At 48.5% G+C, this 18,406-nt stretch overlaps 1 protein-coding gene across 2 annotated transcripts in view; it reads right to left on the reverse strand.

The window, feature by feature from the left end:
• Window positions 1–18,406, reverse strand: part of LOC118396033 (DNA-directed RNA polymerase III subunit RPC2) — a 70,264-nt gene that overhangs the window by 20,957 nt on the left and 30,901 nt on the right. Inside the window, exons 15-23 of one of the 2 annotated variants that reach the window (XM_052466001.1) lie at window positions 10,041–10,203; window positions 9,066–9,219; window positions 8,834–8,908; window positions 8,533–8,627; window positions 8,269–8,400; window positions 6,083–6,292; window positions 5,567–5,725; window positions 5,201–5,318; window positions 4,650–4,792 (exon numbers count right to left, since the gene is read on the reverse strand). In XM_052466001.1, the coding sequence (XP_052321961.1) occupies window positions 4,650–4,792; window positions 5,201–5,318; window positions 5,567–5,725; window positions 6,083–6,292; window positions 8,269–8,400; window positions 8,533–8,627; window positions 8,834–8,908; window positions 9,066–9,219; window positions 10,041–10,203 (1,249 nt within the window). Of the gene's footprint in view, window positions 1–4,649; window positions 4,793–5,200; window positions 5,319–5,566; window positions 5,726–6,082; window positions 6,293–8,268; window positions 8,401–8,528; window positions 8,628–8,833; window positions 8,909–9,065; window positions 9,220–10,040; window positions 10,204–18,406 lie in introns of both variants that reach the window. The other variant, XM_052466000.1, reaches the window with a different exon arrangement.

An 18,406-nucleotide genomic window follows, 5' to 3' on the forward strand; every position in this document is an offset into this window, starting at 1 on the left:
AAGGCGGTGGCCCGTTCCTGTAGGTTCATGCTCTACAACATCCGCAGAGTACGACCCTGCCTCACACAGGAAGCGGCGCAGGTCCTAATCCAGGCACTTGTCATCTCCCGTCTGGATTACTGCAACTCGCTGTTGGCTGGGCTCCCTGCCTGTGCCATTAAACCCCTACAACTCATCCAGAACGCCGCAGCCCGTCTGGTGTTCAACCTTCCCAAGTTCTCTCACGTCACCCCGCTCCTCCGCTCTCTCCACTGGCTTCCAGTTGAAGCTCGCATCCGCTACAAGACCATGGTGCTTGCCTACGGAGCTGTGAGGGGAACGGCACCTCAGTACCTCCAGGCTCTGATCAGGCCCTACACCCAAACAAGGGCACTGCGTTCATCCACCTCTGGCCTGCTCGCCTCCCTACCACTGAGGAAGTACAGTTCCCGCTCAGCCCAGTCAAAACTGTTCGCTGCTCTGGCCCCCCAATGGTGGAACAAACTCCCTCACGACGCCAGGACAGCGGAGTCAATCACCACCTTCCGGAGACACCTGAAACCCCACCTCTTTAAGGAATACCTAGGATAGGATAAAGTAATCCTTCTCCCCCCCCCCCAAAAGATTTACATGCACTATTGTAAAGTGGCTGTTCCACTGGATGTCATAAGGTGAATGCACCAATTTGTAAGTCGCTCTGGATAAGAGCGTCTGCTAAATGACTTAAATGTAAATGTAATGTAAATGCGATAAGTCTATATCTATCAGTGGTGTGGGGGCTGTGCTTTGGCAAAGTGGGTGGGGTTATATCCTGCCTGTTTGGCCCTGTCCGGGGGTATCATCGGATGGGGCCACAGTGTCTCATGACCCCTCCTGTCTCAGCCTCCAGTATTTATGCTGCAGTAGTTTATGTGTCCGGGGCTAGGATCAGTCTGTTATATCTGGAGTACTCCTGTCTTATCCGGTGTCCTGTGTGAATTTAAGTATGCTCTCTCTAATTCTCTCTAGGACCTGAGCCCTAGGACCATGCCTCAGGACTACCTGGCATGATGACTCCTTGCTCTCCCCAGTCCACCTGGCCGTGCTGCTGCTCCAGTTTCAACTGTTCTGCCTGCAGCTATGGAAACCTGACCTGTTCACCGGACGTGCTACCTGTCCCAGACCTGCTGTTTTCAATTGTCTGGAGACAGCAGGAGCGGTAGAGATACTCTGAATGAACGGCTATGAAAAGCCAAATGACATTTACTCCTGAAGTGCTGACTTTCTGCACCCTCGACAACCACTGTGATTATTATTATTTGACCATGCTGGTCATTTATGAACATCTTGGCCACGTTCTGTTATAATCTCCAACCGGCACAGCCAGAAGAGGACTGGCCATCCCTCATAGCCTGGTTCCTCTAGGTTTCTTCCTAGGTTTGGGCCTTTCTAGGGAGTTTTTCCTAGCCACCGTGCTTCTACACCTGCATTGCTTGCTGTTTGGGGTTTTGGGCTGGGTTTCTGTACAGCTCTTTGAGATATCAGCTGATGAAAGAAGGGCTATAGAAATACATTTGATATATGAACTGCATTCCATCTGATCTTTACCCACTTTTGGGATTACAGACATGATAGCCTCTCTCCACGATGGTGGAAGACCCCCCCCTGCCGTAGAGTCCTTAAAGCATGCTTTAATTGTAGAGGTGTTAGTTGTTCTCTGAAGGTCTTGAACCATTCTGAAGGGAAGCCATCAGTGCCTGGAGACTTGTTTACTTTTAGTTGAGATATTGCTTTATTCATTTCTCCAGTGGATATTTCTAAAGTAAGTATCATTTTGCTCTGTCCCAATTGAGGGGAGATCAAATGAGTTCAAAGAATGCTCTATTGTCTGTGCATCTGCCTTCTCTGGTTGCTTGTACAGATGTGTAACATGATTCAAATGCATTCTGTATTTCATCTAATTTAATTGTGATCTTCTTTGATTTGGGGTCTTTTATTTTGAAAATGGTTGTTTTCTGAGTCTCCATGCTAGTAATTTGGTAGCCTTTGAACCTGCTTCATAATATCATTGTTTCAGGAACATGAGCTTTTTCTCTACTTCTCTATAAATCTGGTCAATTTCCTCTTTTACCTTTTGAATCGCTCGTAATATAAGAGGGTCTTTGTATGGACTATGAGACCGTTCTAATGTTTCCTGTAATTTCAGTAGTTTCTGTGCTTTAATCTTTTTCTTGAGAGATGATGTGGCTATGATCTTTCCTCTAATAACCGCCTTAGCTTCATATCACAATATAGCAGGAGATACTTCCCCGTTATCATTATTCTCCAGATAAATGTTCAATTCTGTCTTTATTGAGTCCTTGAAATCTGGATCATTCAGCATGCTTGTATTAAGTCGCCATATAGTATTTCTTGGTTTGCCATCAAGGTGTAGAGTAAGGTAAACTCCATTATGATCTGATAAGGATTGTAGGATCGGGCAGAGTGACTTTAGCCTGTGTCTATCTGCATTGTACATTAAAAAGTAGTCTAACCTGGAGTATTTAGTGTGGCAGGTGTGGATGTCACACCATACATCAAGCAGTCCTAAATCCTATTTATATTTTTAGCAACTAGAGACTCATTTTCCTATTTTGATTTGTGCTGTCCAATTGAGTTTAAAATCCCCTCCACAGACATAATAACAGTGAAGACAAACTACAATGTAGAAAATGGTAAAAATAAAGAAAAACCCTGGGTAGAGAGGGGGGTAAACAGTTCGAAAGAAAAATGAAGACTGGAAAAGGGCAGAGCAACAGGCAAGAGGACCAAGGAGAGAGAGGAGCAGGCAAGAGATAAATGAGAGAGGGAGAGACTAGTTCTCATAGCAGACATCCTTGGTGTTGTTGGTTGTGTGTGAAAGTGAATGATAAGAGGCATATAAATCAGAAAATGCAAGACAGTGATGATGGTCTAGAGGCCTCCATCACACCCTATACAGGTCCACACTGGCAGCAAGGACAATGGGCACACAGCACTCAACAACCCCCACTCACCACCCCTGGCCTGCACAGCCAACATCTTTGTGTGGTAAATAATTAACTTATTCTGCTGACCAGAGAATATGAGACGAGTCATGAGCAGTGGCTTCTTGCTTGCTGAGTGGCCTTTCAGGTTAGGGCGATATAGGACCCATTTCCTCCAGCATCTTCACAAGGTCCTTTGCTGTTGTTCTGGGATTGATTTGCAGTTCACACCAAAGTACATTCATCTCTAGGAGACAATGAGTCTCCTTCCTGAGCGGTATTATGGCTGTGTGGTCCAATGGTGTTTATACTTGTGTACTATTGTTTGTACAGATGAACGTGTTACCTTCAGGCGTCTGGAAATTGCTCCCAAGGATGAACCTGACTTCAGTGATTTCTTTCGATTTTCCCATGATGTCAAGCAAAGAGGCATTGAGTTTGAAGGTAGGCATTGAAATACATCCACAGGTACACCTCCAATTGACTCAAATTATGTCAATTAGCCTATCGAAGCTTCTAAAGCCATGACATTTTCTGGAATTTTCCAAGCTGTTTAAAGGCACAGTCAACTAAGTGTATGTAAACTTCTGACCCAGTGGAATTGTGATACAGTGAAATAATCTGTCTGTAAACAATTGTTGGAAAAATGACTTGTGTCATGCACAAAAGCAGATGTTCTATCCGACTTGCCAAAACTATAGTTTATTAACAAGAATTTTGAGGAGTGGTTGAAAAACGAGTTAATGACTCCAACCTAAGTATGTAAACTTCCAACTTCAACTGTATATGCACCACGTCGTTGTGCTCTCCCTCACTCTGCTGTGTGTGCACATCTTGCTAGCTGTCACTCAAATTGTAAGAGGCTGAAGCTCATTGGCAAACCTCTAGGGGGCTGGCCCATGTAAATTACTACTTTGAGACATTTGCCCCTATAAAGCTAATTCCATCCCAACAGTATAGTCAGCCAGAACATAACCCTCCTAAAGATGGCTGCAAAAACATCTCTTCAGCCCCAAATAACTCTTCAGTGCAGTAACACCAAACAACCCAAAACATCCCACCAGTGCCACAGTACAATACTACCATTTCTTCACTCCAGCCTTTCCCAAATGCTAGGCCTAAGCCCTTGGAGACCCTTCACTCCTCCTGTAAGAGACAGTGGACATAGTCACGGGACTATACTGACCGGTCTGCCCCAGCAGCGATCCCTTTAATGAAGTGAGTAAATTATGCACGGCCCGAGGTGGCTTTCTGATTAAAAGCATCATACAGGCCTCATCTAGAGGTAGGTGCAGCAGCAAAATGGTGGTTGTAAAACATTTTCCCAGGAGAAGCAGTGTACTGCTAGGGTCTAATACATTTGCATAGTCTGGCGCAGGAAACCCCTCTAAAAGATGAGGAGAAGGGGGCGCTGACTCAACACACGTGCACGCAGACACACAGATTGTTGCAAAGGAATGTCCTATTTCAGTTTGTAAACAATGTGTAATATGCATGCCCTCTAGTGTCAGAGTTCATGCAGATGTCTCAGGCCTTGCCCCCCCCATAAGTACTATATGAATATGGCTTGTCCCACCTAGCGATGCTAAGATGAATGCACCAACTAAGTAGCTCTGGATAAGAGCGTCTGCTAAATGACTAACATGTAAATGGCTCGGAGGGTAGATCAGGGAGGGTCAGTTGTACCTTTCTGTCCGTGCCGACTGCTGAACTTGTCTCCTATCTCTGGTCTCCTGGTCTGTCTCAGCAGGATCTTGATGAGGAAAGCATCGTCTGCGTTGGAGGAGATCATCACCTTCTCGATGTAGGAGTCTGTGGAGCCCTTGTAACTGTAGACAAGAGAACAGAGGTAACAGCTGACCTGATCTGACATGGCTTGTTTACCGTCATATGGGGGAAACTAAGTATTTTGCTCAAAGGTCAGAAGAGATGGTAGCAGGGCCGGGACAAAAACAGTATCGGGATACTAATTCGTAACGTGCAAAGGAAACAAAAACATCAAGGAGATTTAACTTTTTTACGAAGACAGCCCTAAAATGTTGGAAACAGCAGGTTTTTAAAACAGGACCAAAAAGTGAAGTCTGTTTGATGTTAACATTTTTGCCATGGTAAAAAAATATTGTGATAGTGGTATAGTCATAGCCCTAGGTAGATGAGGAACGAACGTTATATTAATAGTTCAGGGAGTTTGTGGTATTGTTAACTGGGGGGGTGATGAGGGGAGAAGGCACTCCCACCTAACGGGCACATCTCTGTACTGGGGCTGTCCTGGCTGGGCACTGCCCTCCAGTGGTGTCTGGGTGACAGTGGGCATGGATTTGTTCACCAGCACCTGCTTATTCTCCACCTTCTCACCTGGGAGACACACAATATTAATGAATTCCATATTTACTAATTCTGTATGCATGAATATCAGATCAATTACATCAAATGTTTTAGGATACTTTATACATAAAACACAAATACATCCTTCAACACGTTTCCATGTGGAGATAAGGATGTAACCAAATGGTTGCAATAATCAAATGGGTGACAGTGAGATTCTAGAGTAACAGAGCGGGTTGAGTCCTTCTCCAGGAGTCCTGCTGAAGGGTGCTACTCACCAGGGCAGCAGATGCCATCAGCATCCAGGATATTGTGCCTCCAGATGGGCTTGCGTGTGGCCGCATCCAGCATGGGACCCATCACCTTGTCAAAGGTCTGGTTGGTGTAGCGCCTCAACGTGCACTTAGCGTTCTTGTAGACCAGGCATCTTCCAAATCCTGAGGCAGAATAAATGGAAGATGAGGGACAGAGAGTTCAGTATCGCAAATAATTATTTATACCAGTACTTTTTGTATTTCAGGACAGTAACAAGAGCACTACATCTAAAATACATCAATGACTATGTTCAGAAGAGGGCAGCAGCCAGGCAGCCAGGAGGGCAGCAGCCAGGAGGGCAGCAGAGCAGCAGCCTGGAGGGCAGTAGGGCAGCAGCCAGGAGGCCAGCAACCAGTAGAGCAGCAGCCAAGAAGTTATTGACACTTGTAATTTAAACACATTACATTGTATTGAGAGTACATTGCTAGTTTTTCGTCAAATTTTCCTTCTTAGCCTATAGAGATAGATCAGTAACTCACCTCTGTCTAGAGAGGCCTTGTTGAGGATCAGAGCGTCCTCTATGTCGTAGCCGCTGTAGCTCATCACAGCCACTGTGGCGTTCTGGCCCGCAGGCAGTTTCTCAAAGTCTATCAGCTCTATGGTTCTAGTCTTGACCATGGGCTTCTGAGGGTAGCCCAGCAGGTACATCAGAGTGTCTATACGGTTCCTCTGGTTATAGCCAATCGTACCTGACAGGAGAAACCATGGAAATAAAATTACAATGGACTTTTTAAAATGTATTCTTCAAAACGTAAAATATTTGATTACTCAATTGTCTGAGAAATAATTCAAAACTCATTCAGTATATCTTAAGAATAAAGAATAAACAAAAGTAATTACAAATTTTCAATTTAAGGAAACATATTTAAATCCCAGATTTATTCCATTGCGTGTGCGTCTTAACCAAACAGTGTATCACATCAGAGAGTATCCTAAAAGTGGAGGAGTGGTTTTTAATCCTGCTTCTCCAGAGGCCCGGGGTTGAGCCAGGGCCAGCTCCCTGGTACAAACACAGTGGAGAGGAGATGGGCAGGCCATGGAATAATGGCTGGCCTCCCTGGGGGAGTGGTTTTTAATCCTGCTTCTCCAGAGGCCCGGGGTTGAGCCAGGGCCAGCTCCCTGGTACAAACACAGTGGAGAGGAGATGGGCAGGCCATGGAATAATGGCTGGCCTCCCTGGGGGAGTGGTTTTTAATCCTGCTTCTCCAGAGGCCCGGGGTTGAGCCAGGGCCAGCTCCCTGGTACAAACACAGTGGAGAGGAGATGGGCAGGCCATGGAATAATGGCTGGCCTCCCTGGGGGAGTGGTTTTTAATCCTGCTTCTCCAGAGGCCCGGGGTTGAGCCAGGGCCAGCTCCCTGGTACAAACACAGTGGAGAGGAGATGGGCAGGCCATGGAATAATGGCTGGCCTCCCTGGGGGAGTGGTTTTTAATCCTGCTTCTCCAGAGGCCCGGGGTTGAGCCAGGGCCAGCTCCCTGGTACAAACACAGTGGAGAGGAGATGGGCAGGCCATGGAATAATGCCTGGCCTCCCTGGAGGAGTGGTTTTTAATCCTGCTTCTCCAGAGGCCCGGGGTTGAGCCAGGGCCAGCTCCCTGGTACAAACACAGTGGAGAGGAGATGGGCAGGCCATGGAATAATGCCTGGCCTCCCTGGGGGAGTGGTTTTTAATCCTGCTTCTCCAGAGGCCCGGGGTTGAGCCAGGGCCAGCTCCCTGGTACAAACACAGTGGAGAGGAGATGGGCAGGCCATGGAATAATGGCTGGCCTCCCTGGAGGAGTGGTTTTTAATCCTGCTTCTCCAGAGGCCCGGGGTTGAGCCAGGGCCAGCTCCCTGGTACAAACACAGTGGAGAGGAGATGGGCAGGCCATGGAATAATGGCTGGCCTCCCTGGAGGAGTGGTTTTTAATCCTGCTTCTCCAGAGGCCCGGGGTTGAGCCAGGGCCAGCTCCCTGGTACAAACACAGTGGAGAGGAGATGGGCAGGCCATGGAATAAAGGCTGGCCTCCCTGGAGGCCTTGACATTTGTCAAATGCTATTACTTCACAATTAGGCAACAGAGCCCTGTGATAATAGGCCCCTGGTCACACACACATATTAGCACATGTATAGGCCTGGCCACACAAAACAGACACAGCAGAGGATATTAGGACAAATATAGTCCTAGTCGCAGTGTTTTTGTGTAAAGATGGGGAGGGAGAAGGAGGGGGGTGAATGGAGGGAGGGGGACGGGGGTGACTGGGCTCGTGTGAATGCTAGTGGAGTGATTTGGAGAAGTTTTGGTTCAGGGAGCTCCTGGGCTCCTCTGTGGTCTCTCCCTCGCAGCTGAGCACACTGACCTCCTGAGCACACTTAACAGCAGACACAATGAATTGCTAATGACACTGGGTGACTAGCAGGGAAAGGCCTCTACACACACAGGACACAAAGGAGGGCCTACGTAGGCACCTCATGTTTGGATGTCCATGTGCAGATACAAAAACACTCCATCACACACACAAAGTGCATTCTGACAAGAAATGTGTTCACATCGGTACACACTGCTCCCGTGGAGGATGTCTGAGGAGTCCTGATGCCTGATCAAAGGTGCAGCTTAAAAACAGCCACCTTCTACAGACCGAAGCAGAGGAACCAGCAAGTCTGAAGAACTGGAGAAGTGTCTCACCCATGGCCTGCTTGCCCATAGCACACTGGTATGTGTTCCTGGGGGACTGATTGTGATGAGGGTAGGGGATCAGACCAGCACAGACCCCTAGTAGTGTGAAGGGCTCAATCTCCAAGTGTGTAGTATCCCTACGTACAAAACAAGAACATTGGGACTGAGAATTACATTCAGCAGCATAGACTATATTGAGTACATATGAAAACAACTAGACCAGAGGGGCCTAACGTGTCAGACAGTATAGAGTCATGGCCAGAAGTTACTTATTAATCATGTGCTCATAGAGGGCGATCTGACAGTCATTCTCCTCGTTCACGTCTAGGTACTCCACCAGGCTCTCATGGAGGAAATCCTCAAAGGTTCTGACAGAAACAAAACAGAAAGATCATCAACACAAGCATTTCAAAAAGCCCACAACGTCCACCACTAATGTAAACATTTTGACCCTCTGGCAAGTACACTGGGCTGAGCTTAAAATCCAATCATATACAAGCTAAACTCATTGGTGGCAGATGCTAGTTTCTTTGTATTGAATAACGTTAGCTGTATGAGATAAAACGGAGCCCACCTGTATCCCTGGGTCAACTCCTCGATGTGTTTGTTCTTAACCATTGGCTGTCCTTTCTTCACAATGATATATGGTCTGGCAGGAGCAAGAACATCAGTTTAAAAATAAGTTAAACTCACTTAAACCTTCAGAAATGTGTTGAAAACGTTTTGGTGCTGAACCCAGGCTGTGTTATAACTCTGCTCCATGCACAGACAGTGGCGGGGTGTCATGTCGTCCCTGGTGCCCCTACCTGCAGAGGCGTCCTCCATCTGAGGAGACGTAGACACAGCGGTCGGTTAGGTTGGTGGAGATGGACACAAACTCGTTGATGAATCCAGCCCGTCGCATCAGTCTGAAGGTGTACACCAGCCTTTGGTGGTCCCGGATCACCCCCAGGATGTTACCTGTGAAGGATGGACACACCCAGAGAGACCGACTTTGAGGCACAGAGCTCCATACACTAAATACTTACGGACTTGACTTTATTAGGGGTTATTTGACAGGGACAATGCAAGGATCAACATTTCTCTAAATGTGTCATATTTAAATCAGCTGGCACATTTGCCTCTGCAGCCCCCCCTGGACTACAGATGAACACACCCACACACAGAAATAATGCATAATCCAGGACTTGGAGCTTGCCACTGAATAAATCCGATGTGTGCAGGGCCACAGACTCCAGCAGGGGATCTGGGCATAATATGAAACTTGAAGAAACGGAGGAGCCACAGTGTGGAAGGGTTTGCGAACACTCTGGTGCTTTGACACCTGCTCTCATGATGCTCTCTGCGCTTTTAACGGACCTCTGAGACTATCACAGTGCAGGTGCATTTATACGGAGACTTGATTACACACAGATGGATTGTATTTATCATCATTAGTCATTTAGGTCAACATTGGATCATTCAGAGATCCTCACTGAACTTCTGGAGAGAGTTTGCTGCACTGAAAGTAAAGGGGCTGAATAATTTTGCACGCCCAATTTTTCAGTTTTTGATTTATTAAAAAAGTTTGAAATATCCAAAAAATGTCGTTCCACTTCATGATTGTGTCCCACTTGTTGTTGATTCTTCACAAAAAAATACAGTTTTATATCTTTATGTTTGAAGCCTGAAATGTGGCAAAAGGTCGCAAAGTTCAAAGGGGCCGAATACTTTCACAAGGCACTGTATGTGTATGCCTCTGGATGTCTGGTGTGTATGCGCAACTGTGTGTGTGCAGTCACCATTGAGGAAGACCAGGAAGACACTTGGGTAGGAGAGCTCCTCTCCACACAGCAGGTTGACATCCTCCACTCCCAGGTTGAAGGCCAGCTTGACGATGGGGCCGTCCTCCATGTCTGTGGTGATGTGTGTCATCAGGGCCAGGTTCTTCACCAGACCACAGGCCTTGGACACAACACAACAACTGGTCAGAACCTGTTATACACAGGCCAAGGCAACACCACCTAGAACTGGGTTAAAACTGGCATTATGGTTAGGGTTGTCCACAACACCTTGTGAGCTGCAGTTCAAATTTCAGACAGGTTTCACACAGTAGGAGTGTTTGCACGAGTGTGTGTGTGTATGGAGTTTATGCAGGCCATGGTGTGTGTGTGTGTGTGTGTGTGTGTGTGTGTGTGTTGTGTGCCATGTGTGTGTGTGTGTATGGAGTTTATGCAGGCCATGGTGTGTGTGTGTATGTATGGAGTTTATGCAGGCCATGGTGTGTGTGTGTGTGTGGAGTTTATGCAGGCCATGTGTGTGTGTGTGTGTGTGTGTGTGTTTATAGGCCATGGTGTGTGTGTGTGTGTGTATGTATGGAGTTTATGCAGGCCATGGTGTGTGTGTGTGTATGGAGTTTATGCAGGCCATGGTGTGTGTGTGTGTGTGTGTGTGTGTATGTATGGAGTTTATGCAGGCCATGGTGTGTGTGTGGAGTTTATGCAGGCAGGCCATGTGTGTGTGTGTGTGTGTGTGTGGAGTTTATGCAGTCCATGGTGTGTGTGGAGTTTATGCAGGCCATGGTGGGTGTGTGTATGTATTTAGTTTATGCAGGTCATGGTGGGTGTGTGTATGGAGTTTATGCAGGCCATGGTGGGTGTGTGTGTAGTTTATGCAGGCCACGGTGTGTGTGTTTATGCAGGCCATGGTGTGTGTGTGTGTGTATGGAGTTTATGCAGGCCATGGTGGGTGTGTGTGTATGGAGTTTATGCAGGCCATGGGTGGGTGTGTGTGGAGTTTATGCAGGCCATGGTGTGTGTGTGTATGGAGTTTATGCAGGCCACGGTGGGTGTGTGTGTATGGAGTTTATGCAGGCCACGGTGGGTGTGTGTGTGTGTGTATGTATGGAGTTTATGCAGGCCATGGTGTGTGTGTGTGTGTGTGTATGTATGGAGTTTATGCAGGCCGTGTGTGTGTGTGTGTGTGTGTGTGTGTGTGTGTGTGTGTATGGAGTTTATGCAGGCCATGGTGTGTGTGTGTGTGTGTGTGTGTGTGTGTGTGTGTGTGTGTGTGTGTGTGTGTGTGTGTGTGTGTGTGTATGGAGTTTATGCAGGCCATGGTGTGTGTGTGTGTATGTATGGAGTTTATGCAGGCCATGGTGTGTGTGTGTGTGTATGTATGGAGTTTATGCAGGCCATGGTGTGTGTGTGTGTGTGTATGTATGGAGTTTATGCAGGCCATGGTGTGTGTGTGTGTGTGTGTGTGTGTGTGTGTGTGTGTGTGTGGAGTTTATGCAGGCCATGGTGTGTGTGTGTGTGTGTGTGGAGTTTATGCAGTCCATGGTGTGTGTGTGTGTGGAGTTTATGCAGTCCATGGTGTGTGTGGAGTTTATGCAGGCCATGGTGGGTGTGTGTATGTATTTAGTTTATGCAGGCCATGGTGGGTGTATGTATGGTGTTTATGCAGGCCATGGTGGGTGGGTGGGTGTGTGTGGAGTTTATGCAGGCCATGGTGGATGGGTGTGTGTGTATGGAGTTTATGCAGGCCACAGTGGGTGTGTGTATGGAGTTTATGCAGGCCATGGTGTGTGTGTGTGTGTGTGTGTGTGTGTGTGTGTATGTATGGAGTTTATGCAGGCCATGGTGTGTGTGTGTGTATGTATAGAGTTTATGCAGGCCATGGTGTGTGTGTGTATGTATGGAGTTTATGCAGGCCATGGTGGGTGTGTGTATGGTGTTTATGCAGGCCATGGTGGGTGGGTGTGTGTGTATGGAGTTTATGCAGGCCATGGTGGGTGGGTGTGTGGATTTTATGCAGGCCATGGTGGGTGGGTGGGTGGGTGGAGTTTAAACAGGCCATGGTGGAGGGGTGTGTGGAGTTTAAACAGGCCATGGTGGAGGGGTGTGTGGAGTTTATGCAGGCCATGGTGTGTGTGTGTGTCTGTGTCTGTGTGTGTGTGTGTGTGTGTGTGTGTGTGTGGAGTTTATGCAGGCCACGGTGGGTGGGTGTGTGGATTTTATGCAGGCCACGTGGGTGGGTGTGTGGAGTTTATGCAGGCCACGGTGGGTGGGTGTGTGGAGTTTATGCAGGCCACGGTGGGTGGGTGCGTGGAGTTTATGCAGGCCACGGTGGGTGGGTGTGTGTGTGTATGGGGTTTATGCAGGCCATGGTGGGTGGGTGGGTGGAGTTTATGCAGGCCATGGTGTATGTGTGTGTGTGTGTGTATGGTGTTTATGCAGGCCATGGTGTGTGTGTGTGTGTGTATGGTGTTTATGCAGGCCATGGTGTGTGTGTGTATGGTGTTTATGCAGGCCATGGTGGGTGGGTGGGTGTGTGGATTTTATGCAGGCCACGGTGTATGTGTGTGCGTGTATGGAGTTTATGCAGGCCATGGTGTATGTGTGTGCGTGTATGGAGTTTATGCAGGCCATGGTGTGTGTGTGTGTATGGTGTTTATGCAGGCCATGGTGTGTGTGTGTGTGTGTGTGTATGGTGTTTATGCAGGCCATGGTGTGTGTGTGTGTGTGTGTATGGTGTTTATGCAGGCCATGGTGTGTGTGTGTGTGTGTGTATGGTGTTTATGCAGGCCATGGTGTGTGCGTGTGTGTGTGTCTGGTGTTTATGCAGGCCATGGTGTGTGTGTGTGTGTGTATGGTGTTTATGCAGGCCATGGTGTGTGTGTGTGTGTGTATGGTGTTTATGCAGGCCATGGTGTGTGTGTGTGTGTGTATGGTGTTTATGCAGGCCATGGTGTGTGTGTGTGTGTGTGTGTGTGTATGGTGTTTATGCAGGCCATGGTGTGTGTGTGTGTATGTATGGAGTTTATGCAGGCCATGGTGTGTGTGTGTGTGTATGTATGGAGTTTATGCAGGCCATGGTGTGTGTGTGTGTATGTGTGTATGTATTTAGTTTATGCAGGCCATGGTGGGTGTGTGTATGGTGTTTATGCAGGCCATGGTGGGTGGGTGTGTGTATGTATGGAGTTTATGCAGGCCATGGTGGGTGGGTGTGTGTGTATGTATGGAGTTTATGCAGGCCATGGTGTGTGTGTGTATGTATGGAGTTTATGCAGGCCATGGTGGGTGTGTGTATGGTGTTTATGCAGGCCATGGTGGGTGGGTGTGTGTGTATGGAGTTTATGCAGGCCATGGTGGGTGGGTGTGTGGATTTTATGCAGGCCATGGTGGGTGGGTGGGTGGGTGTGTGGATTTTATGCAGGCCACGGTGGATGGGTGTGTGGATTTTATGCAGGCCACGGTGGATGGGTGTGTGGAGTTTATGCAGGCCACGGTGGGTGGGTGTGTGGAGTTTATGCAGGCCACGGTGGGTGGGTGTGTGGAGTTTATGCAGGCCATGGTGGGTGGGTGTGTGGAGTTTATGTAGGCCATGGTGGGTGGGTGTGTGGAGTTTATGCAGGCCATGGTGTGTGTGTGTGTGTATGGTGTTTATGCAGGCCATGGTGTGTGTGTGTGTATGGTGTTTATGCAGGCCATGGTGTGTGTGTGTGTGTATGGTGTTTATGCAGGCCATGGTGTGTGTGTGTATGGTGTTTATGCAGGCCATGGTGTGTGTGTGTGTGTATGGTGTTTATGCAGGCCATGGTGTGTGTGTGTGTATGGTGTTTATGCAGGCCATGGTGTGTGTGTGTGTGTATGGTGTTTATGCAGGCCATGGTGTGTGTGTGTGTATGGTGTTTATGCAGGCCATGGTGTGTATGGTGTTTATGCAGGCCATGGTGTGTGTGTGTGTGTGTGTGTGTGTGTGTGTATGGAGTTTATGCAGGCCATGGTGTGTGTGTGGTGTGTGTGTGTGTGTGTGTGTGTGTGTGTGTGCAGGTGTGTGTGTGTGTGTGTATGGAGTTTATGCAGGCCATGGTGTGTGTGTGTGTGTGTGTGTGTGTGTGTGTGTATGGAGTTTATGCAGGCCATGGTGTGTGTGTGTGTGTGTGTGTGTATGGTGTTTATGCAGGCCATGGTGGTGTGTGTGTGTGTGTATGGAGTTTATGCAGGCCATGGTGTGTGTGTGTGTGTGTGTGTGTTTATGCAGGTGTGTGTGTGTGTGTGTGTATGGTGTTTATGCAGGCCATGTGTGTGTGTGTGTGTATGGTGTTTATGCAGGCCATGGTGTGTGTGTGTGTATGGTGTTTATGCAGGCCATGGTGTGTGTGTGTGTGTATGGTGTTTATGCAGGCCATGTGTGTGTGTGTGTGTATGGTGTTTATGCAGGCCATGGTGTGTGTGGTGTTTATGCAGGCCATGGTGTGTGTGTGTGTGTGTATGGTGTTTATGCAGGCCATGGTGGGTGGGTGTGTGTGTATGTATGGAGTTTATGCAGTCCATGGTGTGTGTGTGTGTGGAGTTTATGCAGGCCATGGTGGGTGTGTGTATGTGTGTGTATGTATTTAGTTTATGCAGGCCATGGTGGGTGTGTGTATGGTGTTTATGCAGGCCATGGTGGGTGGGTGGGTGTGTGGATTTTATGCAGGCCACGGTGGATGGGTGTGTGGATTTTATGCAGGCCACGGTGGATGGGTGTGTGGATTTTATGCAGGCCACGGTGGATGGGTGTGTGGAGTTTATGCAGGCCACGGTGGGTGGGTGTGTAGAGCTTATGCAGGCCACGGTGGGTGGGTGTGTGGATTTATGCAGGCCATGGTGTATGTGTGTGCGTGTATGGAGTTTATGCAGGCCATGGTGTATGTGTGTGCGTGTATGGAGTTTATGCAGGCCATGGTGGGTGGGTGTGTGTGTGTGTGTGTGTATGGAGTTTATGCAGGCCATGGTGGGTGGGTGTGTGGAGTTTATGCAGGCCATGGTGTATGTGTGTGCGTGTATGGAGTTTATGCAGGCCATGGTGTATGTGTGTGCGTGTATGGAGTTTATGCAGGCCATGGTGTATGTGTGTGCGTGTATGGAGTTTATGCAGGCCATGGTGTGTGTGTGTGTATGGAGTTTATGCAGGCCATGGTGTATGTGTGTGCGTGTATGGAGTTTATGCAGGCCATGGTGTATGTGTGTGCGTGTATGGAGTTTATGCAGGCCATGGTGGGTGGGTGTGTGTGTGTGTGTGTGTATGGAGTTTATGCAGGCCATGGTGGGTGGGTGTGTGGAGTTTATGCAGGCCATGGTGTGTGTGTGTGCGTGTATGGAGTTTATGCAGGCCATGGTGTATGTGTGTGCGTGTATGGAGTTTATGCAGGCCATGGTGTATGTGTGTGCGTGTATGGAGTTTATGCAGGCCATGGTGTGTGTGTGTGTATGGAGTTTATGCAGGCCATGGTGTGTGTGTGTGTGTATGGAGTTTATGCAGGCCATGGTGTATGTGTGTGTGTGTATGGAGTTTATGCAGGCCATGGTGTGTGTGTGTGCGTGTATGGAGTTTATGCAGGCCATGGTGTGTGTGTGTGTGTATGGTGTTTATGCAGGCCATGGTGTGTGTGTGTGTGTATGGTGTTTATGCAGGCCATGGTGTGTGTGTGTGTGTGTATGGTGTTTATGCAGGCCATGGTGTGTGTGTGTGTGTATGGTGTTTATGCAGGCCATGGTGTGTGTGTGTGTGCAGGCCATGGGTGTTTATGCAGTCCATGGTGTGTGTGTGTGTGTATGGTGTTTATGCAGGCCATGGTGTGTGTGTGTGTGTGTATGGTGTTTATGCAGGCCATGGTGTGTGTGTGTGTGTATGGTGTTTATGCAGGCCATGGTGTGTGTGTGTGTGTATGGTGTTTATGCAGGCCATGGTGGGTGTGTGTGTGTGTGTATGGTGTTTATGCAGGCCATGGTGTGTGTGTGTGTGTGTGTATGGTGTTTATGCAGGCCATGGTGTGTGTGTGTGTGTGTATGGTGTTTATGCAGGCCATGGTGGGTGTGTGTGTATGGAGTTTATGCAGGCCATGGTGGGTGTGTGTATGTATTTAGTTTATGCAGGTCATGGTGGGTGTGTGTATGGAGTTTATGCAGGCCATGGTGGGTGTGTGTGTGTGTGTGTGGAGTTTATGCAGGCCACGGTGGGTGTGTGTGTATGGAGTTTATGCAGGCCATGGTGTGTGTGTGTATGTATGGAGTTTATGCAGGCCACGGTGGGTGTGTGTGTATGGAGTTTATGCAGGCCATGGTGTGTGTGTGTATGGAGTTTATGCAGGCCACGGTGGGTGTGTGTGTATGGAGTTTATGCAGGCCACGGTGGGTGTGTGTGTGTGTATGTATGGAGTTTATGCAGGCCATGGGTGTGTGTGTGTGTGTGTGTGTATGCATGGAGGTGCAGGCCGTGGTGTGTGTGTGTGTGTGTGTGTGTGTGTGTGTGTGTATAGTTTATGCAGGCCATGGTGTGTGTGTGTGTGTGTGTGTGTGTGTGTGTGGTGTGTGTGTGTGTGTGTGTGTGTTATGCAGTGTGTGTGTGTGTGTGTGTGTGTATGGAGTTTATGCAGGCCATGGTGTGTGTGTGTGTATGTATGGTGTTTATGCAGGCCATGGTGTGTGTGTGTGTATGTATGGAGTTTATGCAGGCCATGGTGTGTGTGTGTGTGTGTATGTATGGAGTTTATGCAGGCCATGGTGTGTGTGTGTGTGTGTGTGTGTGTGTGTGTGTGTGTGTGTGTGTGTGTGTGTGGGTGTGTGTGGTGTTTATGCAGGCCATGGTGTGTGTGTGTGTGTGTGTGGAGTTTATGCAGTCCATGGTGTGTGTGGAGTTTATGCAGTCCATGGTGTGTGTGGAGTTTATGCAGGCCATGGTGGGTGTGTGTATGTATTTAGTTTATGCAGGCCATGGTGGGTGTATGTATGGTGTTTATGCAGGCCATGGTCGGTGGGTGGGTGTGTGTGGAGTTTATGCAGGCCATGGTGGATGGGTGTGTGTGTATGGAGTTTATGCAGGCCACAGTGGGTGTGTGTATGGAGTTTATGCAGGCCATGGTGGTGTGTGTGTGTGTGTGTGTGTGTGTGTGTGTATGTATGGAGTTTATGCAGGCCATGGTGTGTGTGTGTGTATGTATAGAGTTTATGCAGGCCATGGTGTGTGTGTGTATGTATGGAGTTTATGCAGGCCATGGTGGGTGTGTGTATGGTGTTTATGCAGGCCATGGTGGGTGGGTGTGTGTGTATGGAGTTTATGCAGGCCATGGTGGGTGGGTGTGTGGATTTTATGCAGGCCATGGTGGGTGGGTGGGTGGGTGGAGTTTATGCAGGCCATGGTGGATGGGGGTGTGTGTGGAGTTTATGCAGGCCATGGTGGTGGGTGTGTGGAGTTTATGCAGGCCATGGTGTGTGTGTGTGAGTTTGTGTCTGTGTCTGTGTGTGTGTGTGTGTGTGGAGTTTATGCAGGCCACGGTGGGTGGGTGTGTGGATTTTATGCAGGCCATGGTGGGTGGGTGTGTGGAGTTTATGCAGGCCACGGTGGGTGGGTGTGTGGAGTTTATGCAGGCCCGGTGGGTGGGTGCGGTTTATGCAGGCCACGGTGGGTGTGTGTGTGTGTATGGGGTTTATGCAGGCCATGGTGGGTGGGTGTGTGGAGTTTATGCAGGCCATGGTGTGTGTGTGTGTGTGTGTATGGTGTTTATGCAGGCCATGGTGTGTGTGTGTGTGTGTATGGTGTTTATGCAGGCCATGGTGTGTGTGTGTATGGTGTTTATGCAGGCCATGGTGGGTGTGTGTGTGTGTGGTGTTTATGCAGGCCATGGTGTGTGTGTGTGTGTGTATGGTGTTTATGCAGGCCATGGTGTGTGTGTGTGTATGGAGTTTATGCAGGCCATGGTGTTGTGTGTGTGTATGTGTTTATGCAGGCCATGGTGTGTGTGTGTGTGTGTGTATGGTGTTTATGCAGGCCATGTGTGTGTGTGTGTGTATGGTGTTTATGCAGGCCATGGTGTGTGTGTGTGTGTATGGTGTTTATGCAGGCCATGTGTGTGTGTGTGTGTGTGTATGGTGTTTATGCAGGCCATGGTGTGTGTGTGTGTATGGTGTTTATGCAGGCCATGGTGTGTGTGTGTGTGTGTATGGTGTTTATGCAGGCCATGTGTGTGTGTGTGTGTGTATGGTGTTTATGCAGGCCATGGTGTGTGTGTGTGTGTGTGGTGTTTATGCAGGCCATGTGTGTGTGTGTGTGTATGGTGTTTATGCAGGCCATGGTGTGTGTGTGTGTGTATGGTGTTTATGCAGGCCATGGTGTGTGTGTGTGT

The sequence above is a fragment of the Oncorhynchus keta genome, chromosome 17 (genome assembly GCF_023373465.1).
Source record: "Oncorhynchus keta strain PuntledgeMale-10-30-2019 chromosome 17, Oket_V2, whole genome shotgun sequence".
Taxonomy (NCBI): domain Eukaryota; kingdom Metazoa; phylum Chordata; class Actinopteri; order Salmoniformes; family Salmonidae; genus Oncorhynchus; species Oncorhynchus keta.